The sequence below is a fragment of the Dermacentor variabilis genome, chromosome 5 (genome assembly GCF_050947875.1).
Source record: "Dermacentor variabilis isolate Ectoservices chromosome 5, ASM5094787v1, whole genome shotgun sequence".
Taxonomy (NCBI): Eukaryota; Metazoa; Arthropoda; class Arachnida; order Ixodida; family Ixodidae; genus Dermacentor; species Dermacentor variabilis.
This window is the reverse complement of record NC_134572.1, coordinates 16992455-17014316: the sequence shown is the minus strand read 5'-3', so window position 1 is coordinate 17014316 and position 21862 is coordinate 16992455. Positions and strand designations below refer to the sequence as shown.

General features: G+C 47.7%; 1 protein-coding gene across 2 annotated transcripts in view; it reads right to left on the bottom strand.

Annotated features, from left to right (window-relative positions):
- Positions 1-21862, bottom strand: part of LOC142582310 (transcriptional regulator Erg-like) — a 60634-nt gene that overhangs the window by 31526 nt on the left and 7246 nt on the right. For both annotated transcript variants that reach the window (XM_075691873.1, XM_075691872.1), the window contains exon 3: positions 2469-2669. In XM_075691873.1, the coding sequence (XP_075547988.1) occupies positions 2469-2669 (201 nt within the window). The remainder of the gene's footprint in view (positions 1-2468; positions 2670-21862) is intronic.

Sequence of the window (21862 nt, the reverse complement as noted above, 5' to 3'; positions counted from 1 at the left end):
CAGGACTTACACATTTCCAAACAAAGTATGCACTGCTGTGGCTTTTTTCTTTCCATTTAGAAGAATATGTATACCATTCTGTTCTGCACGTCCCTTCATATATCTTTCCACGCCCCAAAATAGGCCACACAGATCTGCCGTGGCATTTGGCGTTCTGCTGTTAAACTCTGGGTCGCGGGTGCGATTCCCGGCTGCGGTGCCCGCATAACGCTTCCTCCTCCTCCTCCTCCTCCTCCTCCTCCTCCTCCTCCTCCTCCTCCTCCTCCTCCTCCTCATCATCATCATCATCATCATCATCATCATCATCATCATCATCATCATCATCCTATTTTATGTCCACTGCAGGACGAAGGCCTCTCCCTGTGATCTCCAATTATCACTGCCCTGCGCTAACAGATTCTAGCTAGCGCCTGCGAATTTCTTAATTTCCTCACTACACCTAGTCTTCTGCCGTCCTCGACTGCGCTTCCCTTCTCTTGGCACCCATTCTGTAACCTTAATGGTCTACCGGTCATTTAACCTACGCACTACCTGACCTGCCCAGCTCCATTTCTTTCTCTTAATGTCAGTTACAATATCGGCTATCCATATTTGCTATCTGATCCCCACCGCTCTCTTCCTGTCTCTTAACGTTACGCCTAACATTCTTCATTCCATCGCTCTTTGCGTGGTCCTTAACTTGTTTTCGAGTTTCTTTGACAGTCTCCAAGTTTCTGCCCCATATGTCAGCACCGGTAGAATACGTTGATTGTACACATTTCCTTTTAATGATAATGGTAAGATTCCAGTCAGGATCTGACAATGTCTACCGAATGCGCTCCTACCCATTTTTATTCTTCTGTAAATTTTCTGCTCATGATCAGGGTCCCTTGCGAGTAATTGACCTAGGTAAATGTACCCCTTACAGACTCGAGAGGCTGACTGGCGATCCTGAACTCTTGTTCCCGTGCCCGGCTATTGATCATTATCTTTGTCTGCTGCACATTAATCTTCCAACCCCACTCTTATACTCTCTCCGTTAAGGTCCTCAATCATATGCTGTAACTCGTCTTCAGTGTTGCTGAATAGAACAATGTCATCTGCAAACCGAAGGTTGCTGAAATATTCGCCGCCAATCCTTACTCCTAAGCCTTCCCAGTTTAATAGCTTGAATACTTCTTCCAAGCACGCAGTGAATAGCATTGGAGAGATTGTGTCTCCTTGCCTGACCCCTTTCTCTATAGGTATCGTCTTACTTTTCTCGTGGAGAATTAAGGTAGCTGTGGAACCTCTGTAGATACTTTCCAATATATTTACGTAAGCATCCTGTACTCCTTGATTGCGTAATGCCTCTATGACTGCTGTTGTCTCTACTGAATCAACTGCCTTTTCGCAATCTATGAAAACCATATAGAGAGGCTGATTGTACTCTACGGATTTTTTTATTACCTCGTTGATGGCATGGATGTGATCCATTGTAAAGCATCCCTTGATGAAACCTGCCTGTTCCCTTGGGTGACTAAAGTCCAGTGTTTCCCTTATTATATTGGAGATTATCTTAGTGAATATTTTATATAATGCAGAAAGTAAGTTAATGGGCCTATAATTATTTAATTCTTTAACATCTTCCTTTTTGTGGATTAGTATGAAGTTGGCAGTCTTCCAGTTCTCTGGGACTCTTGAAGTCGATAGACAGTTCGTATAAAGGGCCGCTGGTTTTTCAAGCATTGTGTCTCCTCCATCTTTGATTAAATCGACTGGTGGTCCATCTTCCCCTGCCGCTTTTCCCCGTTTTATGTCTTGCAAACCCCTTCTATCTTCATCGCTAGTTATAGAAGGAGCCTCTGCAGTAAGCTGTTCATTACTACTTCGAATGGAGGTATCGTGACTGATTTGGGTACTGTAGGTCAACATAGAATTCTTCCGCTGCTTTTACTATACCTTCGAGATTGTTGCTGATATTACCCTGCTTATATTTCAGTGCATACATCTTCGTTTGTCCGATGCCAAGTTTCCTTCTCACTGATTTCAGGCTGCGTCCATCTTTTACTGCTTCATCAGTCTTTCTCACGTTATAATTTAGAACATCCCTTATTTTGTCCTTCTTGATTATTTTTGACAGTTCCGCGAATTCTATTTGATCTCTTGAGTTGGACACTTCCATGATTTGTAGTTTTTTTATAAAGTCCTTTGTTACTCTGGAGAGCTTACCTACTGGTTGCCTAGGTGCCTTACCTCCCACTTCAATTGCTACTTCTGAAACCAGCCTAGTTACAGTGTCATTCATTGCCTCTATATCATATTCATCTCTCTGTTCTAAGGCTGTGTGTGTAAGGCTGTGTGTGTACTGTGTGAATAGACAATAACTTGTCTATTCGGCGAGAAACTTACATGTTGGCACCAAACCTTCGGGAGCGGGAAGGGAGGTGCGTAGGCGAAGGAAGCTTCACTTTAAACCTTCTTCGCGAATTGTTGCTGCTGTCACTCACCCCTCTTTCTTAAAACCAGGAAGTCGTTGAGTATTTTGGCCGAGCGAGCGTCCGTCCTCTCGAGGAACTGCTCCGGTGTAAGCGCGCACAGTGCTGCACCGTTGTCCGGGAACTTGGCGGCGTCCAGCGCCGGCAGCCCGAGGTTGTCGCTCATAAAGCATAGCCATACGCAGATGTCGTTGCCGTCCCATTGGGTAGGGTCTGCGTTACAGAAATGGCGTCGAAGGTTAAAAGAATGAGCACATTTAGACTACCGTGCCCATGTCAAAGCCGAGCTTTCTCTCTAAAAACCATCTATGCGCATAGATACGCGTGCTCTAGTTTTTCAGAGAGATTAGCAGGGTGCTGAGTTGGGCGAGTGGAAGGGTGAATTAATGGAAGTCTATCAGCGCGGAAACGACGCTAACCACAGGAGCATTTAAAGAAACACAGACGCGATGCATCTCTTGAAATTAACCTTTAATTGCAAACGTGAACTCATATCCACGTTCATTTGTATATGTCAAGATAAGCGCCGCACCACCGAACAAACAATATGTGCACACGCGCACGTTTCCAAATGAAGATTAGTCGTAAGAGGCGCGTTATCTATCTTTCCTTCGTTTCTGCGCTTTTACTGGCTGTCGTGGCTTCTTAGATTGCATTATATGCTCTTATTTGTTAGACATATTCATTTAGATTATCTTGAGCATTTTCAAAAAAAGAATAAGAAAAGGCGGAACAAATTCATGCAAGCAAGCAATAGGTATATCTTCGCCTAAACATAAATAACTAAAACGAATATCTCACATTAGCCTTGGTTATCCGCCGTGGTGTGTCAGTGGCTCGCGAAGCTCCGCTGTAGAGTGCGAGCCCGCGAGTTCGATTAGCGACTTTCCAAAGCATTTGCTGTCCTGACCAATGCAAGTCTCTTTGTCAAAACGTTGGCTTCAACAACATTCCTTTTTTGTACCCCTGCTAATCCCTGCAGCAAAAGTTAGGTCTACACGCAATTCGCGAAAGATGATTCTGGTCGCCTCGTAAGAAGCGAGCGAATGTAGATTGTTCGGACGAAGCGACAATTCGCCCCCATGGCCACAGTACGAGTTGAAGAAGCTAGTTTCTTTAGCGGCAGAATGGCGTGTGGGTATACTGTCAATAAGCAGAAGCAGCAGCCGCTGCCGTGACCAGCGCGTTTTTCGTTAAAAGGTGTCATGGCCGGACGAAGCGCATACGTGTCCTCTGCCAGCTCACCTTGTTACTCAGGTGAGAACGCCATCACGCAGGATGGAACAGATAAAAGGAGACAGCGAACTGGATTCAGTCGAACCACTCATCCTTTCACAACAAAGGCACCCCCTTGACCAAAAGTGACGTCATCCTGTCATGTTTGTCTGGAGCCAAAAGGGGAGAAAAAGAAAGAAAAGGTCCCGAGTGGAGTACGGAGCAGATGATGAGCGCGACACCGACCGCCTTCGTCGGTCCGCCCACGCGCATTCGCCGGGATGGACCCCATTGTGGCCGGTGCCGAGCGCGCGCGCACACGTGAGTCAAGCACGGATGACCGTGATTCAGTGGCCGCTCAGGTGTGACGGCGCGGCGTGACCGAGTGGCTGCGACCGTGATTTCCATCTCCCACTCCGGCGCGGCCATTAGCGCGCTCCCATCGGTGCGAGAGAGCCTACAGCATCTCAAGCACAAAACAACGTTTACGAAAATAGAGTATCGCAGAGACCCGGAGGTAACGAAAAAAAAAAAAGAGAAGCCACGGATGGAGCAGGGCCAGCAGCAGCTGCACGCCGGCAGCTTCGCGTACACATTCCGACGTGAACAGTGGTTACGCGCGCGAAGCTCAGGTTGGCGCAGCCTCCTCCTCCACTGGATGGGAGGAAGGGGGTGGTACAGCGGAACCACCAGCGTGGCTGGGAGTGCACCCCGTATGGTGAGCATAGCCAGTGTCCAGTATAAACACGTCGCCGCCGAACTTGCGCTCGCGGTGAGCCGACCGTCAAGTCTGCGGAGGCGCATTCCACCACTGTTGCCACCGTTTAGCGCCACTACAAGAGAGCGCTCCTGCTCCGGCATTCCAGAACCATTTCAGGACAGCGCCGTCTGACTTGCTCGCGCTGGTCAGAGTCAGGGGGAGGAGCGGGAGCGCATTCCAATGGGCCTTCCTCGCTGAGATACCTGCGACGGCCGCATCCGCGTGCTGCTGACCGCCTGAGCGTCTCTCTCGGCATTACTTTTCTATACGCTGCCACCTCCGCATCTCTCTCTCTCTCTCTCTCTCTCTCTCTGTCTCGTTCTTTTCATATATAAACTGTGCCGGGCTGCACTGATACGCAATCTTGATGAGAGATCGAGTGTACGATCCATTATCACCCCTAAACAAATAGCACACATTCTCGAGCAGCAGAGCCGCAGAGAGAACTCATCAAGAATGCGTCTTGAGAGGGGGAGGAAGGATGTCATGACTTTCTGAGGTGAAGGCGCTTTGGGATATTGCTTTCACAATTCTGCCCTACGACAGCATGCCAGAAAGAATGGCTAGGATGCTTCCAGAGACAGGAAGCTAACACGTCGATGCAAGCTTGTTGTTCCTTGATACTTCTGCAGAGCCGAGAGGGAAAGGGCGAGATACGAACGCAAACGTACCGGGCGTGAGCGCATCCTTAAGACTAGAAAAACAAAACAAAAGGAAGACATGGTGCTGAGAATCGCTTTCTCGCAAGCGATAAAACGCGCGCGGTTGCGCATGCAGGTGAGACGTGGGCCGACCGGATGGATATGGTAGCGCAGAGCAGGCGCACGAGCCGCACCCTCGATGCCAGAGGGCAGTCGTGACCAACATGGCGGTTAGCCGAGTAGAGCAACGGCGCGCGCAAGCCTGCTCTCTCTACTTGTGGAGCGCTTGCTTCTGTTAGCCAAGGTAATTAAGGGTCATCCGACGCGTGACCTATGATCTGCTTCTTGCGATTTTATGCTAACGTACTTTTTTTTCCCCTCGAGGAGGTGTCTCCTCCCATCCGTCGGGGCGTTACAGTTCTCTACGCACAAATGCTGACGAGGAAGAAAGCAAAGAAAGCAAGACAACCGGGGCCCATACGGTAGAGCGTGCGTATGTAAGTAGATAAACGAGCAATGTCTTTTACGCTTCGTTTTGCAAAGCGGACCTACAAGCACACAGTGGTTGCCGCAGGGCTCGGTAGCCTCCACGTGGCAACCACTGCGGGAGGTTATTTAAGGTTGAGGTATACCTCTCTGAAGCCGAGTGCCACCTTCCATGGCAAGGCAAGAAAGCACGAATGTACGAAACATTCCGGAGCGTGCACTCTGTTATCATGAAAGCTTTGCGAGCATGATCTCGACGCCGTTAGCATAAAATGTCATGTCTACCTTTTCATGTTCATTTAGCTTTACATCGCTAGCTTTAGTGTTTGCAGTGACATGGGTTAAAAGTTTCAGTTGTCTACTATTTCAGATCGACTGCTATGTTGAGGTGAAAACGGTCGTTGCAAAATGCGATCCCACTTTGAGCACCCTTCGTAAGCGGCAGTCATTTACTTAATATTATTCGAACAGAAAGAGCAGCGATCGCCAATATTACTTACAGAACCGCAACTCTGCCCTCGAGACAATTTTTGTCGTATGAAACTTACCGTGAGTTGCTGGCTTCATGATAAAAATACATCTCTTAGTGACACGCGCACGAATTCGGGTTGCAAGCGTATCAGTGGCTGTAGTTATGCACCAGCTTCCGGTCACTTCTTTGAGGTGAAAAGAGAAATTCAAAACGCATGCCGGTGTTTATAGGAGGCCGTGGTGGAACGCAGTGAAGGCTGGTCACGACTATGGCAAACGAGGCGCGTGTTGCGAATGGGGCGGCACTTTTGACAGTCGACCGTAACCTGCTTTATGGAATGCGCGGAACACGCTTCGTGCGCGGCCTACTGTTTCTCTCGAAAGACCGGCCATTCCTGGCCCTGACAACCGACTACCTGCAAGGAGTGAATGGCTGTCTTGCCGGCCACAGTGTTCATGCGCTGGGGTATTATATATTGCTTTGTTTACTATCACCCTAATATTTCATCACAGTGACTGGGTATGTGGAGATGAATAATGCGCAGCGCTGGCGCTCGTATTTCTTCTAAAAGCAATCGAGCATCGATGAGTGGAAAGGCTTTTCATTCATGACCGACAGATGGAATCGAATATATATATATATATATATATATATATATATATATATATATATATATATATATATATATATATATATATTTCATGGAGGAAAGGAACAAAATAGGAGAGGACTTGACGTCACGTTTTTGAAGCCGGAAATGCCGCCATGTTGGTGTGCCATCTCCCTTCGCGCCCCCAATAAGCTCGCCTGAGCTGATAGGCGCGAGCTTTGAACTTACATTGCTATGAGTTGCCGCAAGTGTGTGCTGCTGACGCGCGTCTGAGAGAAGGCTACAAAGCCTCTGTAACAGTTTCAGTGAAGCAGACGCGCTCCTGTGCTTTTCCGTGGCAGGTTGAAGTAGGTGACGAAGACCCGTGCCGTGATTACTTGAGTGTGTCTGTTGCTGACTGACACTCGCACTCATAGACCAAAAACACACCTTTCAAGCTTACATGCCCCGAAGTCAGCTTGTCTCACGAACAGAATGTGCTGCGACAAAGACACGCGCCGAAAAAACTGCTCACTTTTCAGAGGCCTAGAGCAGCAGCGAGTGCTTCAGGAGCGTGGTTGCTATAGCAACGTTGACGTTTGGGGTACCATTCCCAGTGCTGGTTTGCAAAAAACAGCGCGTGACTTCCGCTACACTTTCTCCTACACGTCCGTGCTGGCCGGGGCTTCTCCTACGCTTTCCTTGCTCCATGTGTAATCGATGTTCTATTACTCAATTTGTAAGAGCATCGCACGCGTAACGCGAATACGTGGGTTCGTATCCTACCCGCGGCCATTTGTTTCATCTTTCATCCACTTTCACTCCCATTTATTTATTATTTCTTTAATTAAATTAACAACTACAAATAATTTCTCCTGTGCTGTCCTTCGTGTCATTGCTTGTTGGCTTCTTGTGTACTGATAATGAAAATCGGGCCCTTCGGTTTCCTTTCATCTCATTCATTACATAGCGAGAGTCTCGAATCCCGCAGCTTTGATGCCAACAGCCAAGTGTGGGTTTATTGGCCAGTTGCATTCATCCGTAAAAAATTCACGTACTACGTGACGCCAGCAGTAGATAGGATGTTTCACATCCGCTGTTATGGCCGTGATTGGTGGTGCTGGCTAGCCCTCTCATGGTTAGTTCTAGTAGACAGACACATACTCCAGAAAGTGGATCGGAAAACGGCGCCGTGGTAGCTCAATTGGTAAGAGCATCGCACACGTAATGCGAAAACGCGTGTTCATATCCCACCTGCAGCCCGTCAGTTGTTTTTTCATCCGCTTTCATTTCCATTTATCTTTCATTTATTTAATTCAATTAAGAACTAAAATAATTTCCCCTATGGTGTCCTTAAGGAGCGGCTGTCTAATCAAATATACGCATATTTCCGTATTGCTCATGTTGTGGAGGATATTAGTGTCAGCGAAGCGATGAAATCGGAAAGTCGATTCACGATTTTAAGGAAATAAATTTCTATAGAAACGTTTTCTGTGGACTAAACACGATAAACTACTAGTTTTGCACCCACCTGGCAAAATAAATGATTCTAGTAACTATAAAGAATTGCGAACACGAAATTTGCGCTCGCAGCATGCTGCAGTCCGAAGGCATGACATAAAATAGCATGCAATAGCTAAGCACGAGACAAAAGAACTTGCAACTCGATCGTTTGGACTTTGTCTTGCTCAAACATATTCCAGTGGCACGAATAAGAACGTACCCTCCGCAAAGCAGAGAGCTTTTCGGCCCTAGAATGTCCCTGTAAGCCCATCATATACACGTATGAGTGCCACATATTGTGCCTGCGGACGATTACATCTACTAGCCATATCATTCTCCGTACACTGCCCCGAGCAGCCAGCAAAGTGTAAAATTTCAAGTAAATGCAAATATATCTGACCAAAAGTCCCTGATTAGCAAGATCATTGTGTGTAGAACTACTATGCCAAGGACGCGGTCACCTCTTGTGCATTGCATCTGTAATTTAAACTTCATGTTAATGTCCTAGTAATAACTGACTTAATAATTATCTGTGGGCCACTGGATCGTTGCCGATCTCCAGATGCGAGCTTCAGTCTGTACGAATGATACAATTTTGCTGCATCTCTGAAGCGTTAAAACTAGCCCGAGCTACTTAAAGGTGCCAACGTCTCCTTCACATACCCGTAAGTACGACCGTTCCTAATCAGCGCTTCCAAGGTGAACAAATACGACCCACACGATCCGAGGCTCGCGTGTGTACACGTAGTCCCTTTCCATATATAGGACTCGAGTGCGGATTCACGAGTAGATAAGAGAGCACGCCCGCAAGCCACAACGCAACGATGTCCCGCCTGCAATGAAGGCAACGGGGCAGGCGGAACTGCCGTTTCCCCGCCCCGGCTGACAAGCGGCTCAAATTGAAGCGCGCCGAGCGGAGACCCGCTGCTGGGTGCGGCCGCACGAGCGCGGATGGAGAGCTGCCTGCGCCGCCGGGTTGACCGCGCGGTCTGCGGGGCGTAATAGTGGTGGGGCGATATCAATAAACGTCGCCACCGACGCAGGTCCGCATTGCTGCTGCCGCTACCGTATAGCGGCGAGCAGCCGGACACACGCACACACAGCGGCGACGAGCGAGAGGTGAATCCGGGTCGAAGGTTGGCTCCGCGCACCAGCGTCTCCGGGAGGAGCCGCACCCAGGTCGCGACCGGGAGGAGATTCGCATCGGTCGCTCCCGGCGGCGCGCATCAGCAGCGCTGGCGACGAGGGCAATTACTGTTGGCGCTGATTACGAGTGGGCCTTTCGGTAAAGGTGGCAAGTTCCGTCTCTTTACACTGCTGGCCTCCAGAGACTCCTTCTTTTTTTTTTTTTCTTCGCGGTGCTCTCGTCACTGCGCCTGTATGGCACCGCAACGTAATCCCACGCTCATGCGCCTGCCTGTTATATGAAGGAGGTCAAAGGTTGTGGGAGCACTGTGCCGGGCTGAATATCGTTATACGCTGAATCGGTAGAGGTGTTTCGACCTTTTCGTCTCTACGTTTTCGTACACGTTTAGTTGGCCACATCACTCGGTCGATGAACTCTGCAGATCTCCAGTGAGAACAAAAATTTAAAGATAAGAACAACCTTGCTTAAAGAAAGATTCTGTGCGCAGCGACTTTTTGTCGAATACATTAGGGGTGTGTTCGGAAAGCACTTTTCCTAAAGGTGATGGATGTACAAACGCATGCTCGAAAGATGGCGTTGCGATGATGTAGAAGCGACGATAAAACGAGAGGAAGCCCTGCTGCAAGTGCATGGGAAAGTAATGTCTCCCTGAACGTGAGTTTTCAATCGTGGAGGCAGTAAGGTTGGATTAAATGGGGTCCAACTGGAAACTTTGGAAGCAGTACGCCTCCGGCTACTGCATTTCACTTATATCAAATTGAATGAAAATATGTGTTTTCTTAAAGAAGTAGATATATATCAAATGAAAAATAATAATGAAAGGGACTATATAGTTACCATGTGCAGACACTAAAACGTACAAGAGGGAGAAAAAAAATGATACATCAACGAGCGTGAGTCACTGCATAAAACCGTACCCAGTATTTTGACCACATGTTCACGCCTTCGTACTAATAAACAAGAAGTATTTCGCTGCAGTGAAATTTTCCGAGGTAACTAACCAGCCACAGTCCAAATACCGTCCCAAGTGACAGTGGATCGTTGCTCAGAGTACTAAGTTTGAAGCGTAGCCGTTGCTTTTGCTGGCCATATAGCGGGCAGTCCAGCAACACGATGACTAAGTTCTCGTCCACTGTTGAATATGCTCAAGACGTGGAGCTTGCACGATGAATGTTAAAATGAAAGTGCTTAATGTAGGCAACACCAAGGCGAAAGCGGTCAGACAAGGCTTCCACATTCAGCGATAAATTGATGATGATGACAAGTGGTATGGTATAGTCTATGGTGCGGGGAATAATAACAAAGGGAATTTGTGACATGACTGTATAGTGGGCCCTAAAAAAAAATAAACGGAATGTCAGTCCAAGGTCTATTTGGCATATAAAACTGATCTTTTGGCCTCTTTACTGCACAGCGCCGCAGGTTACCTGCTCGCTGAGAGTTTGCGTGGTGTGTTTCGAACATCGTGATTGAACTGTAGAATAATGCATTTCCCATGTTAGTGTGCACATTTTGCCAATTCCGCCGCTCATTCATTTACAAGTATGCCAGTATGACTGAGAACCAACTGAAATGCAGTTTTCCTTATGCGAGTTCCAGCAAAATGTGTCATCTCAGCGATTTTCAGTATTGTTTTGCTGTGTGCACATTTTGCCTGAACGTTAAAGAGCAACTCACATGCAAACTGTGGATCTGCGCAAACTAATCATTTATATGGAGGCTGACTAGCCGCAATAAACCTTGTCTCTCAAATAATCGCGTAAGTTTCTGCCGTCATTGGTGGGGTATAACACGACAGAGCTTAAACATGCGTTACACATTTAATGTCGGTATAGCAAAAGCAGACAATGAACTCTTCTTAATGCACGCGCCATTTGTGCAAACTTGTTTGCTGGTTGTACACTTGAAACATTACTAACTATGCCATAACTATTTGTGAAACATCACTTTTCTTTTATTTACAGATAACTAAGTTCTGGATATATAAATCAAGACACTGCTTCATCACTGTGTTGAAAGATCGGAGCGATTGATTTGTACACGATCAATTGTGAATGCAGCTTACATAAATTTCTGAGTATCAACCCTTTTGAAAGTTTCTCGAGCTGATGCTGAGTAAATACTCGAAAAAAAAAAATCCGAAATTTCTGCGTCTCCCGCGGCACCACTTTTGTGCTTTCACTCTTTGTCATGACTCCCGTGTGCTTGGCATAACCTCAAGACAAACTCAAGGACTTCTTGCGATTAAAATATGAAACTTGTCTACTGAGCGTGGCGCGGCATAGAGCACTGGCAGCGAACGTACTAAAAGTGATCGTAATATTGTGACGTGAAACTTCAGCAGGTTATCCGACCATATCCGACTCCAGCCGGATATCTCAGAATTTGAGCACGGTTTTCTTTCCTTTCCAGAGTTTCCAAGTGCTGGGTTCATATTAAGAACTGATCGACAATAATGTAAAAAAGAAACAATGTATTTAGACTATTTCCAACTAATGAACGCCAAGACAGATGTTAAAACCTTAAGACGTTCAAGACTGGACGGTATAACACCTAATTTTTCAACAGAAAATTTCTTCCCTGTTCCTCCATGAAATCATTGACTCTGCTAAGGCCCATTGCAAGGTTTCTTGTACGACTGGAAGCATTGTGCCGATGTCTCATCGTCTTTCGATATACGCAGGCAACATTTGCGTTTTCAATCCACGATTTGTCGTTCTAACGGCTCACTGCATTTTTACCTAACAGTGCCGGTGCGCAGAGCCGGGTAGCAAACTCTACAAGCTAACTATGGATAACTCTTACCGAGTCGCTTTGTTGTATATACTTCAATAGTTATTTCCTTTACTCCCTCCTCTCTGTTATCCTCCCTACCTCAACCCCACCACTGCTGGCCGCCACTTTGGTGTGAGCAGACTGCGTCAGAGAGTTACAGGGCAGTCATCGGTAATTTTCTTGTCTCCCTATTTATTTATTTATTTATTTATTTATTTATTTATTTATTTATTTTAATGAACAACCAGTTAACACTGCTTCTGGCCTTCTTTCTGTTCCCTTTCCGCGCTTTGCACCAGCGGATTGTCGCACGCCCCTTTCAATAGCATCAGCACGTGTACTGCGAACGTACTTTATTATTTTCTACCACGAACAGCGTGTCCATTTATGCTACCCTTCCCAGGACGTTATCTGCGTGGCCTTATTTTTGTGTTAAACGAGAACGAGCCCCGGCCACGCAGCGTTAAAGTTCGTCGCCACCACACCCGGAACACCGGTAATTTGACGAGACGCGAGATATAGGCAAAGGGAAGGGTCCGGGGGTTGTTGCAGTGGCGCACATCAACGCAACGACTTGCTCAGGCTCGCTTTTCTTTTTCTTTCGTGCTCTTGCGGGGCGCGCGCTCTAAATAGTGCTCCGTCCCACGGACTCGCGTCGCCTCTCTTTCTCGCGCGGCACCTCTTGCCGCGCTCGCCGTGCAGCGCCCGTCGCTGCGGGAGTCGTTGCGGCCAGTTGCGCCACGGCCGAGAAACAACGGCTCCTGTTCCGCGATGCCCTCGCCGGCGCATTCTCAGAATAGGGCGGTGCGTCGTCGCCGTTGCCGAATTCTCGGCGCATCGTCGACGCGTGACCTCTGCTTCGGAAAGCGAGCGAGAGTCGTTTGGCGCGCTGGGATAAGGCGCGTGCACTCGCGACGAATAAAAAAGATGCGAGCTATCCCAGAGCACTCGTAACCAAACAGATCATAAGGAGAGAGAGAGAGAGAGAGAGAGAGAGAGAGAGAGAGAGAGAGAGCGGGGGAGGGAGAAGCTATGCACCGCAATACTGTCGCTGTACGCGCACTACGCGCAGAACGAGAGCTTTGGGAGAGAGGCGCACGTACTGAAGTTGCGTTCTTGTACTGTCTTTTCTGCTTGTCTTTCCTTTCTGCTAGGTATGCACATACACAAGCACCCTCCCGCGCTCCTTATAGGCGCAATCGGATAGCCGTCCGCATAACATCTTTCTGCTCTTCGTGGTAGGCTGTCAGCCGCAATGAGAGAGCAACCAAGGTGAACCTGATGCCAGGGTGGGAACGCAGTGCTAGCCGTTATCATGTACGTTCGCCATCGAGTGCCGCTTAATTTCGCGGAACGCAGGTTCTTGCAACACAGTGTATAGGTCTGCTATTCTCATCTTGCACGCCCCGTGACGGCTATGGCGCTCCGCGTTTACGTTCTGCCCTTTTTTCGTTTTGCTTTTTTACAGCGGAGCTGTATATAGCTACCCTCCGGCGGTGGTCCATGTCCGTTCGCCTACGCGTCGCGTCAACACGAAAAAAAAAATTTCGTCTCCAGTTTCTCGTGAATGCTGTGTAGCTCTCAATGTAATGTAGGTATCTTGGAAAAAAATATACTGAAATTGGCCACTAAGACGACTCTATCATTACGCCGAGTTACGTTTACTTGTCATAATTACTTAGTTCACAGTGCAGTTGTAAACGTTACAGAATACCCGTGTCCTGTCAATACACGGTCGTCTACAAATGGAGCATGGTTCTCGAAAACGGCTTTAACTCTTGTTTTATCGGAACTATCCCGAAACGAATTATATGACAATTTAGCCACCAAGACGACTCTAACGTTACGCCATGTTTCATCTACTTTTCGTAATTACGCAGTTCACAGTGAAGTTGTATCCTTTGTCTGTGTCCTTCAATAATAATAATGATAATAATAATAATAATAATAATAATAATAATAATAATAATAATAATAATAATAATAATAATAATATACATAGATGCGTCGATTGCGGTAAAACACGCCACAGCTTCGCTGCTCGTCCTTCTGCACAGAGTGGAAGGGCTGACGATTTTTTTTTTTCTATTTCGCCCTGGTTGTGGCCTATATCGAAGGGAACATAATAGCTTTAATCGAGCGGGTCTTTGAGAATTCGTTAGCGGAGGGTGCGCCTCATCGTACGGCACGCGTGCACCATGAAGCACGTGCCCACCTGCTGATCATTACCATCAATGAAATACTCCATTTTTACCATATTGTACAGTGACAAATACGTGCCAAGCGTGACAAGCTTTATCGCGTTCGTACGCATCTGTAATGAGATTCCAGTCAGCTGAGGAGTCATGAAATGTCACTCTGCAAGATTGAGATTTCACTGGCGCATGCGAAGTCATATTGGCATCTGGAACCCTTTCAGTTGCATAAAATGAATATCTTACACTAAAACGGCACAAGGATATTCAATTTCGTATTTGTAATGTCCTAGGCATAATTTTCTTAAATGTAAGACTCGCTCTACCACAATGTAGCTTGGTGTGCTAATGGCTGGCATAGCCAATTATGCGTATATGTTTACTATTGGTGAGGTTTATGAGGCGGACAATGCATGTAGACGTGTGTCTAGGGATCAAAGCACATGCAGCAGGAAGGCACCAGCAAGCAGAGTCCATGCTCTCATGGCTTCATCCGGGCATGTGTGCTGCCGCCGTTAGCGCGGCAGGTGTGAAATGCAGAGAAGCGCACTTGCAAATACTAAAGGATGTATGGAGCCACCACCTGATCCTTTTCTTCCTTTACCTTTTTTATTCTTGTTAACCCGCACGTCGTTTCCAGCCAGTGTCTTATTCAGTTTCGCGTATTACAAAAGCTTCCCTGTGGATTCAGAGGCTTCGCAAACACCTCACGCGCGATGCATAGCTTTATCCAGCTTGCAGGGAACCACATTCTAAGAACACATTCTACAAGACCTGCAGCAGACTATCAAGATTGCACAATGTTATATGCAGCCTGTAGATTACTGCACGGCGCGAGCCTGAGAAAAAGGGACGTGATTTGCTTTCAAGTGATGTAACATCGATCTTCTGCTCGTAGTGCGGCCTCAGGCGAACTAAGGAGGAGGAAGAGGAGTATAAACATTTATTTGGCACAATGCATACACATGAAGCTTAAGTTCAGCGCGCGAGCCGTCAGATATCACGCATATACACATATAATGACGTTGCACAAGACGAGCAGAGCGGTGCGCGTACTGTGAGCGCAGACAGGAATGATTGAAGAGTTATCCTGCTAAGCTCCTCTAGAACGTGCCAACACATGGAAATATGTTATGATGATAGTTTCAGAGAGTATTGAACTGGAATCACGGTGCACACCGAGTAAATTGCAATGCATGTAGGATGTCATGAGGAGAAAGTAGCACACCGTGTATTCAAATTCACGTAACACAAGCATTGATGCATTGTGCTCATTGAGTCGCATTGAGTTCTTCTGTCGGCCGCTCGATTTAGACACGCCGTAATTCGAGCCCAGCCAAACGCACACTGGGAAAGATTATGACAATAGCCACCCTTGCAAAACTAAGTGGAACGCCAGTGCACGTGAGACGCGTATTCGGGGAAGGATTCATCGAAACAGTTGCTTGTTTCATAATTTCTGCTAAACGGACTTGACTTCACCAACGTCGGGATGAAACTAAAAATTGGGCAACATGTGTCAGCAAACTTAATTAGATGGTAAGTAGTGTACACTCGTTAGCTAACTGAACAGGGCCGTTTGTCGCGCAAGCAATGTCCGTCTGTTCAAGAAATTCCTTTGTACACTTGAGATTGCGCCGTCTACCGCACAAGTAATTTTTAATGATACGTTTCCGCAGAACAACAAAAATAAATAAATAAAGTAAACCTGATGCATTAAATAAAGAATTGCATATGTATCAGCCAGCCACAGCCACTGGTGATACAGCGTCTCAGGCAGCACTACCGTGCGATCATGCAAGGCGATATGCGTACCTACGGGTAGCACTCTGATGCAACGCATCCTCCCACGCTGATGCGTTCGGAGGGCGCCTGGGGAACAGGGTCATTTCGCACGCTCCCCGGCCACTGCGCCGGGGGCAGCGACGAAACCACCGGACGAGTCTCGCTGCTGCAGAGGTGAAAGTCGGGAGCGCGCGCAAAGGAACGACGCGGCTCGGTCCAAGAACGGCGCAGCCTCAGAGTCAGGGGTGCGGCCGGAGAACCGTCTAGATGGACGTTTGAGCGTGAGAAAAGAATGCGCATTGTGTGAAAGACCGGCCTCCGCGTCCGCATACAGCGCGCGCGGCCAGTTTGAATCAGCGGGTAGGTATTCGTGGAACGAGATGCTGTGCGTCTCCTGCCGGTTTAACGAAGAAGGCGTGCAGGGAAGAGAAAAAGCAAACAGAAAACGCTTTCGAGCTGTGCAAAGCTGATCAGTGATCCCGACGTAGGCGTTTCCTCTCAAATGTCCGCCGCTCAACTTCTGAATCAATTAATGTCTGGATGGAATAGCGGGTTGTGACAGTGCACTTCGATCCGTTTGAACGACCAGCAAGCCACTGCCGGCAGCGAAAAATGCATCATTGTTTATGTTGACGTTGTTAACGCCGTTGCTGCTTGCCCTAAGTAGAGGTCACCCTCAGGACTCCGTACTTTTGTCCGCACGCAATTCGTCCGTCGTGTCGGTGTTTATACTCTCGTGACACTAAAATATGAAGCAAATTATTGCTCATCACCGTAGCTTCTTGGGCTTGTTGTTGCTCATAGCCTCAGATTTCAGAATATGTTTCGCTAAACATTAATACACAACTACTAAAGTCAGGACAGAAGGACGAGACGACAGGGTTCTTACACTCCAGCATGTAACATCAATATCTTCTTTTTTCTCTTTCTTTATTATTTGTTTTTCTTTCTTTGCGGTGTGACAGAGTGTTTATGAAATAAATATACGATTTCACACCACATGCTTCGACGTCACAAGCTTGTAGAAGCCAGTTACGAAAGGAGAAAAATCCGTTCGAAAATTTCGATGCAGTAGTTTTAGCTGTGTCGATGCTTAAGTTACATATAGGTCGCCCCATACTTACAAGGGCTGACATTTTCCTCCTTTGCCCATAGAGAATCCTTTGCCACTCGCCTACGATTATAAGTATAGCCTGCAAAGACTACTTTCGTTACTTAGTTATTTTTTTTCAATAGCTTGCCTCAAGAGGCGAGCTCTGAAAAGAAAAACGAGAAGTAAAAAAAAATGTACGGTCTCCTTCCCTGCTGCACTGACCGTGCCTTTCCCCGTATAGGACGGGGAAGACGGTTTCTCCGCGTAATCTCGACCACGTGAAGCCAAGTACTCGGGGATGAGTCACGACGAAGTGACCTCGTTACAGGCGGCAACGTGACAGACGTCGAATCTACAAGCAGACCACAGGTGATGGCGCGGCAACCGTTCGTCCACGCGAAAGTGGCACGAGTTTGCACGGTTATAGGGTGACGCTGAATACGTGCGCGCCGGCACCGCCGCCATGCGCCTCCAGGCACGAGGCAGGACCAAGGATAGGAGTGCCGCGTGAGCTCACGATGCGGCGATAAAGCCCCGTGCCGCAGCTCTGACTCAGAGGCGCATGATCGGGGGCCCACCGGGAGCGCGGCGGAGCGGGGTAAGAGGAATGACAGGACCGGCAGAGCCTATCGCGCCTGCTGCCGCGCGAACGGCATCTGAATATCAAGCAGCGTGAGATTAGCTGCCGTTGCTGGTGGCGCATTCCTCTATGTAGGTACTATCCTAGTTACGAGTACGGGTAAAAAGGCTAGCGCGCTGGGCGATGGTACAAACTGATACTGAAGACAGCGTAAGACGAAGACAAAAAATGTACGCGTCTCGCATGCACTTGTATGCGCTCTTGAAAAGCTGCGTCACTGCAGCATTTTTAGACGTGCGAAAAAAATAAAGATTTCCCCACGCAGCCCGCACTTATGATTGTATGTACTCTTGGCATCTAATAAAAAAAAAACCTATTCCAGGTTAAAACAGCAATTACTCCAGAAAAGCGAATTCAATTGACTACGCGTGATAATTATCGCATCAAGTGGCATCTCAGTTCGCTTCCAAAATTAAGTGCTTTAAAGCTGGAACGCGTATCAGGTGTTCCTTATTCACACAGGTTTTCTTTTTCAGATTTAGCATTGTTCTCAAAAACATAGAAGAGAGAGAGAGAGAGAGAGAGAGAGAGAGAGAGAGAGAGAGAGAGAGAGAGAGAGAGAGAGAAGGTAGTGCGCTGCAGACAGCTGAAGCTGACATTTTGAAATATGATCAGAAGTTCGAACGTTGACGTACTCGATGTGAAGTTAATTATTGAAGAGCTAGGTGATCAACCAGCACGATTTACAAAATAATTAGAACCCGAACAATAGTGGAGCTTCTTCGGTTGGCTGCTATCACCATAAAGTTGGTTCCACACGGAAAGCTTCGTTATTGGTTTTTCATGTTATTTGTGACTCCCTGTCGAAACGAGGTCGACAGCCGCAAGGAACTAATCAATCTCCCCACCTCCCCTCCCTTTCGTGAAACAAGGCCGAAATAGGTGCCAGAGTAATACGTCACGCTTCAGGAGAGACGCGGTTTTTCATTCATGCTCTCCGTGCGTAGTACTACAGAGCGAGGCACCTCCCCTTCGCCCACCAGTCCGTATTTTCCTGGAGACGGCGCCGCTGATTCAAGCGGCGGCAACGACAGCGTCTTTACTGCCGCGGTAGCGTGGAGAAACACTTTCCTTATTGTTACGGCGCCAAGTTTCTCGTGATTCATGCTGCCGCGGTGGCTGCCGTCCTCGCCTGGCGGGCCGCCGATGCGCGGTCGCCTCTCTGACCTCTCGGCAGAGAGCGAGACCGGTGTCGTCGGCTGCGATTACGATGTTTCGACAACGACGTGAAGTCGACGGGAGACGCGTTATCCGCGAGCCATTAGAGGGAGATGAACGCCACGTCGCACACGCAAACACAGAGCACCATCCTTCCCACATCGGCCTTCCTTACCGACACCATCATAGAGCGCCAGAGGTCAATCGAGACAAACAAGCACGTCATGCCGTGTGTGTGCAATCGCGAACAGCACGACTCAACGAAGCAAATCTCGCATTGGAAAAATATTTATTTATCCTTTTTCTAACTGGTTCGTCGCGTGGTGCTGTAACTTACGACACGTCTTACCTCAGAGGGTTAATTTTTACTTTTCTTCTTCTTTTGCCGTCTCATACTCGCCCCCCCCTCCTCTGTTCTTCATGCGAAGGTCCAGCAGCGTTTACGAAATTAGATTCGTTTCCCAGAAGCCGGCTCTCCGCACGCTCCAGCCGCCCACAGAAATCGAGTCGTCGCCGCGGTTCCCCGACAGAGGCGCTTGCTTGCTTTCCTGGAGAACGGAGAAATGCGCTCTCTTTCTCTCCCCTCTGTCGGGTGGAAAGAGGAAGAGCGCCAGCTCGTACGTTTGTTAGCGTGCGTGGAATCGCGCATCGGCGGCGGGCGGCACGCAACAAGTGTGCCACGCGGCAGGTGTATATGAATCGCATGCCGGCCGCGACGGCGCCTCTGGTCGCGGGGGCTCGGCGCGTGGTCGCGGCGCCTTTGTGCGCTTGCCCCCGATGCCCTCCTCCACCTTTTCCTTGACGTGCGCTGGCGATGTTGGTGCGTAGGTCTGGCGCATGGTCTCGTCCACACCTCGTTATAAGGCGCGCGAACGGCTGGTCGGCGGCGTGTGCCCATGAAGCGCTAGCTGGTACCCGACGCCAGGCTACGAGGAGGAAGCCGAGGGTCGGTGCCTGGTTGCGGACGCTCTCTTCTAAGACACCGCCAAGACGGACGGCGCCCGTCCGGGCGGCGACGGGCTAATTGCGTCCGCTATGCGAGCGGCGACCACGAGGCCGACTAAGCTGGATGATGCGAAAGCAACTCTGAACGTCTTGCTCTCAACGGGAGAAAATAATGAATAAGGCGTAGAGTTTCAAGGAATCTACGCTGGCAAGATAACTTCCACTGCTCGTGAACGGGAGGAAGAAAAAAAGATTTGAGAGAAACCTCAGAGAGTGAAAGCGAGAGAGTTCCTAATGGTTGTGGCGTATATAGTTTGCCGGTGGGCCGCGTTCTTTGTTTTCTTGCTTCGTCCAAGCACTATTTCTACTGACCAATGTTTCAACCTGTTAGTGAAGGAACGGAAGCTCAGGCGGCTCTCCCTTTCGCAAAGCGACGTGTAATCAGGCGCGACAGTTTACAGGTCGGCACATGCCTCGCGGGCAATTGTTAACCGGTAGTTAAGGCGGCCAGCTAGGCTAACGGCCCTTCTTCCTCCGTTTTTGCTCTTCCCAGTTTTCGATGCGAATCGTTGTACACATCCGGCAAAAAGAAAGGCGAGGTAAATAGCCAACTGTACACGGGTCGTTGGCTTTCTTGAAAGTAGCAATAGTATCGCCGCTTCTCTCCAAGAAAAAGCAAAGGAAACGGCTGCTTTCAACAGGATGAAGCAACGCAAGAAAAAATGATAAGAAGCTGAGGAACTGTTTATGTGGTCAAGAAGTAACATTCACTACCTGCTGGAGCGACATCACTGCTGAATATGTTCCTTCATGGGCGCTTACTCACCATTTAGATTTAGGTGCACGTTAAAGAACGCCAGGTGGTCCAAATTTACGGAGTCCCCTACTACGCCGTGCCTCATAATCAGAAAGTGATTTTGGCACGTAAAACCCCATAATTTAATTTAATTCTTAATAAAAAAAATTGTCTTAATGTTGACAGCAATGTTCCCTTGATTGTAGTCTGGACTATCCATGTTAATCGCCAAACAAAGAGTGCCTGGCGCCTACTCTCGATGTTAGGGTCTCGTTTTATGCCGATGATTCATTGTTATTTTTAGATATATGAAATAACGCGCGCTTTGCATGCTCAGGCGAACTCGCTCAGGCCCTCCGCGTGCGTGCGCGAGCTCACCGCGGCTTTCATCCCCTCCCCTCCTTCCCTCTCTCTTATCTTTCTCTTCCCTATTTCCCGTCGCCCAGAGCAGGGTAGCCAACCAGAAGCATTTCTGGTTAACATCCCTGCCTTCTCTGTTTATTTTCTTCTCCTCCTTCAGCTGGATAACTCGAAGAGGTCGACGTTACTTACAGTAGAAGCCAAAATGCATACTTCACTAATTAACAAAGTTTCACTAATCAACATTACTGTAGCGCTCATGTTGCAGTGCACGAATTGAAGTTAGTGATTTCTCAAGGCACATCCATTTGGAACGGAGTTTGAAACTAGCTAAGATGAAACAAAATGAGCGCTGTCAAACTTGAAATAAATGTGCACTGTTTTTGCACTTACTTCTTTAAAAGAGATCCTTTAGTTTTTATGCACTGAAGATCAAAAATGACTAGACCACCAATGAATATTGTTCGCGAAATTCAAATATCTCGAAACGCTTATCTGTCATCTTCAGAATTTCTTCCTAGTGTATATGACTTTCGAAGCCACCGGCTAGAATTCTTAAATTTCAATATGCGCCGTAAATTATTAGTTTAAAAGTTAATTGGGAAACATTGTCAATTAGTAATATGTTCACTTTGATTTTTCGAGCAAATAATGTTCGCCTCCGTGAGTAATGTAGAATAAGAAGTTGAATTGTGCTGCATGCCAGAGTTGGCTTTTCTTTTTTTTTTTACTTTTAGCGATAAAAGAAAATAAAGAAAGAAACTCGTTTATTGTTTGTTTTCATTTCCTTGTTGCGTGACTTGCTCCATGGGTGATCTAAAAGCTCTGAGACTTCTTTTTTAATAT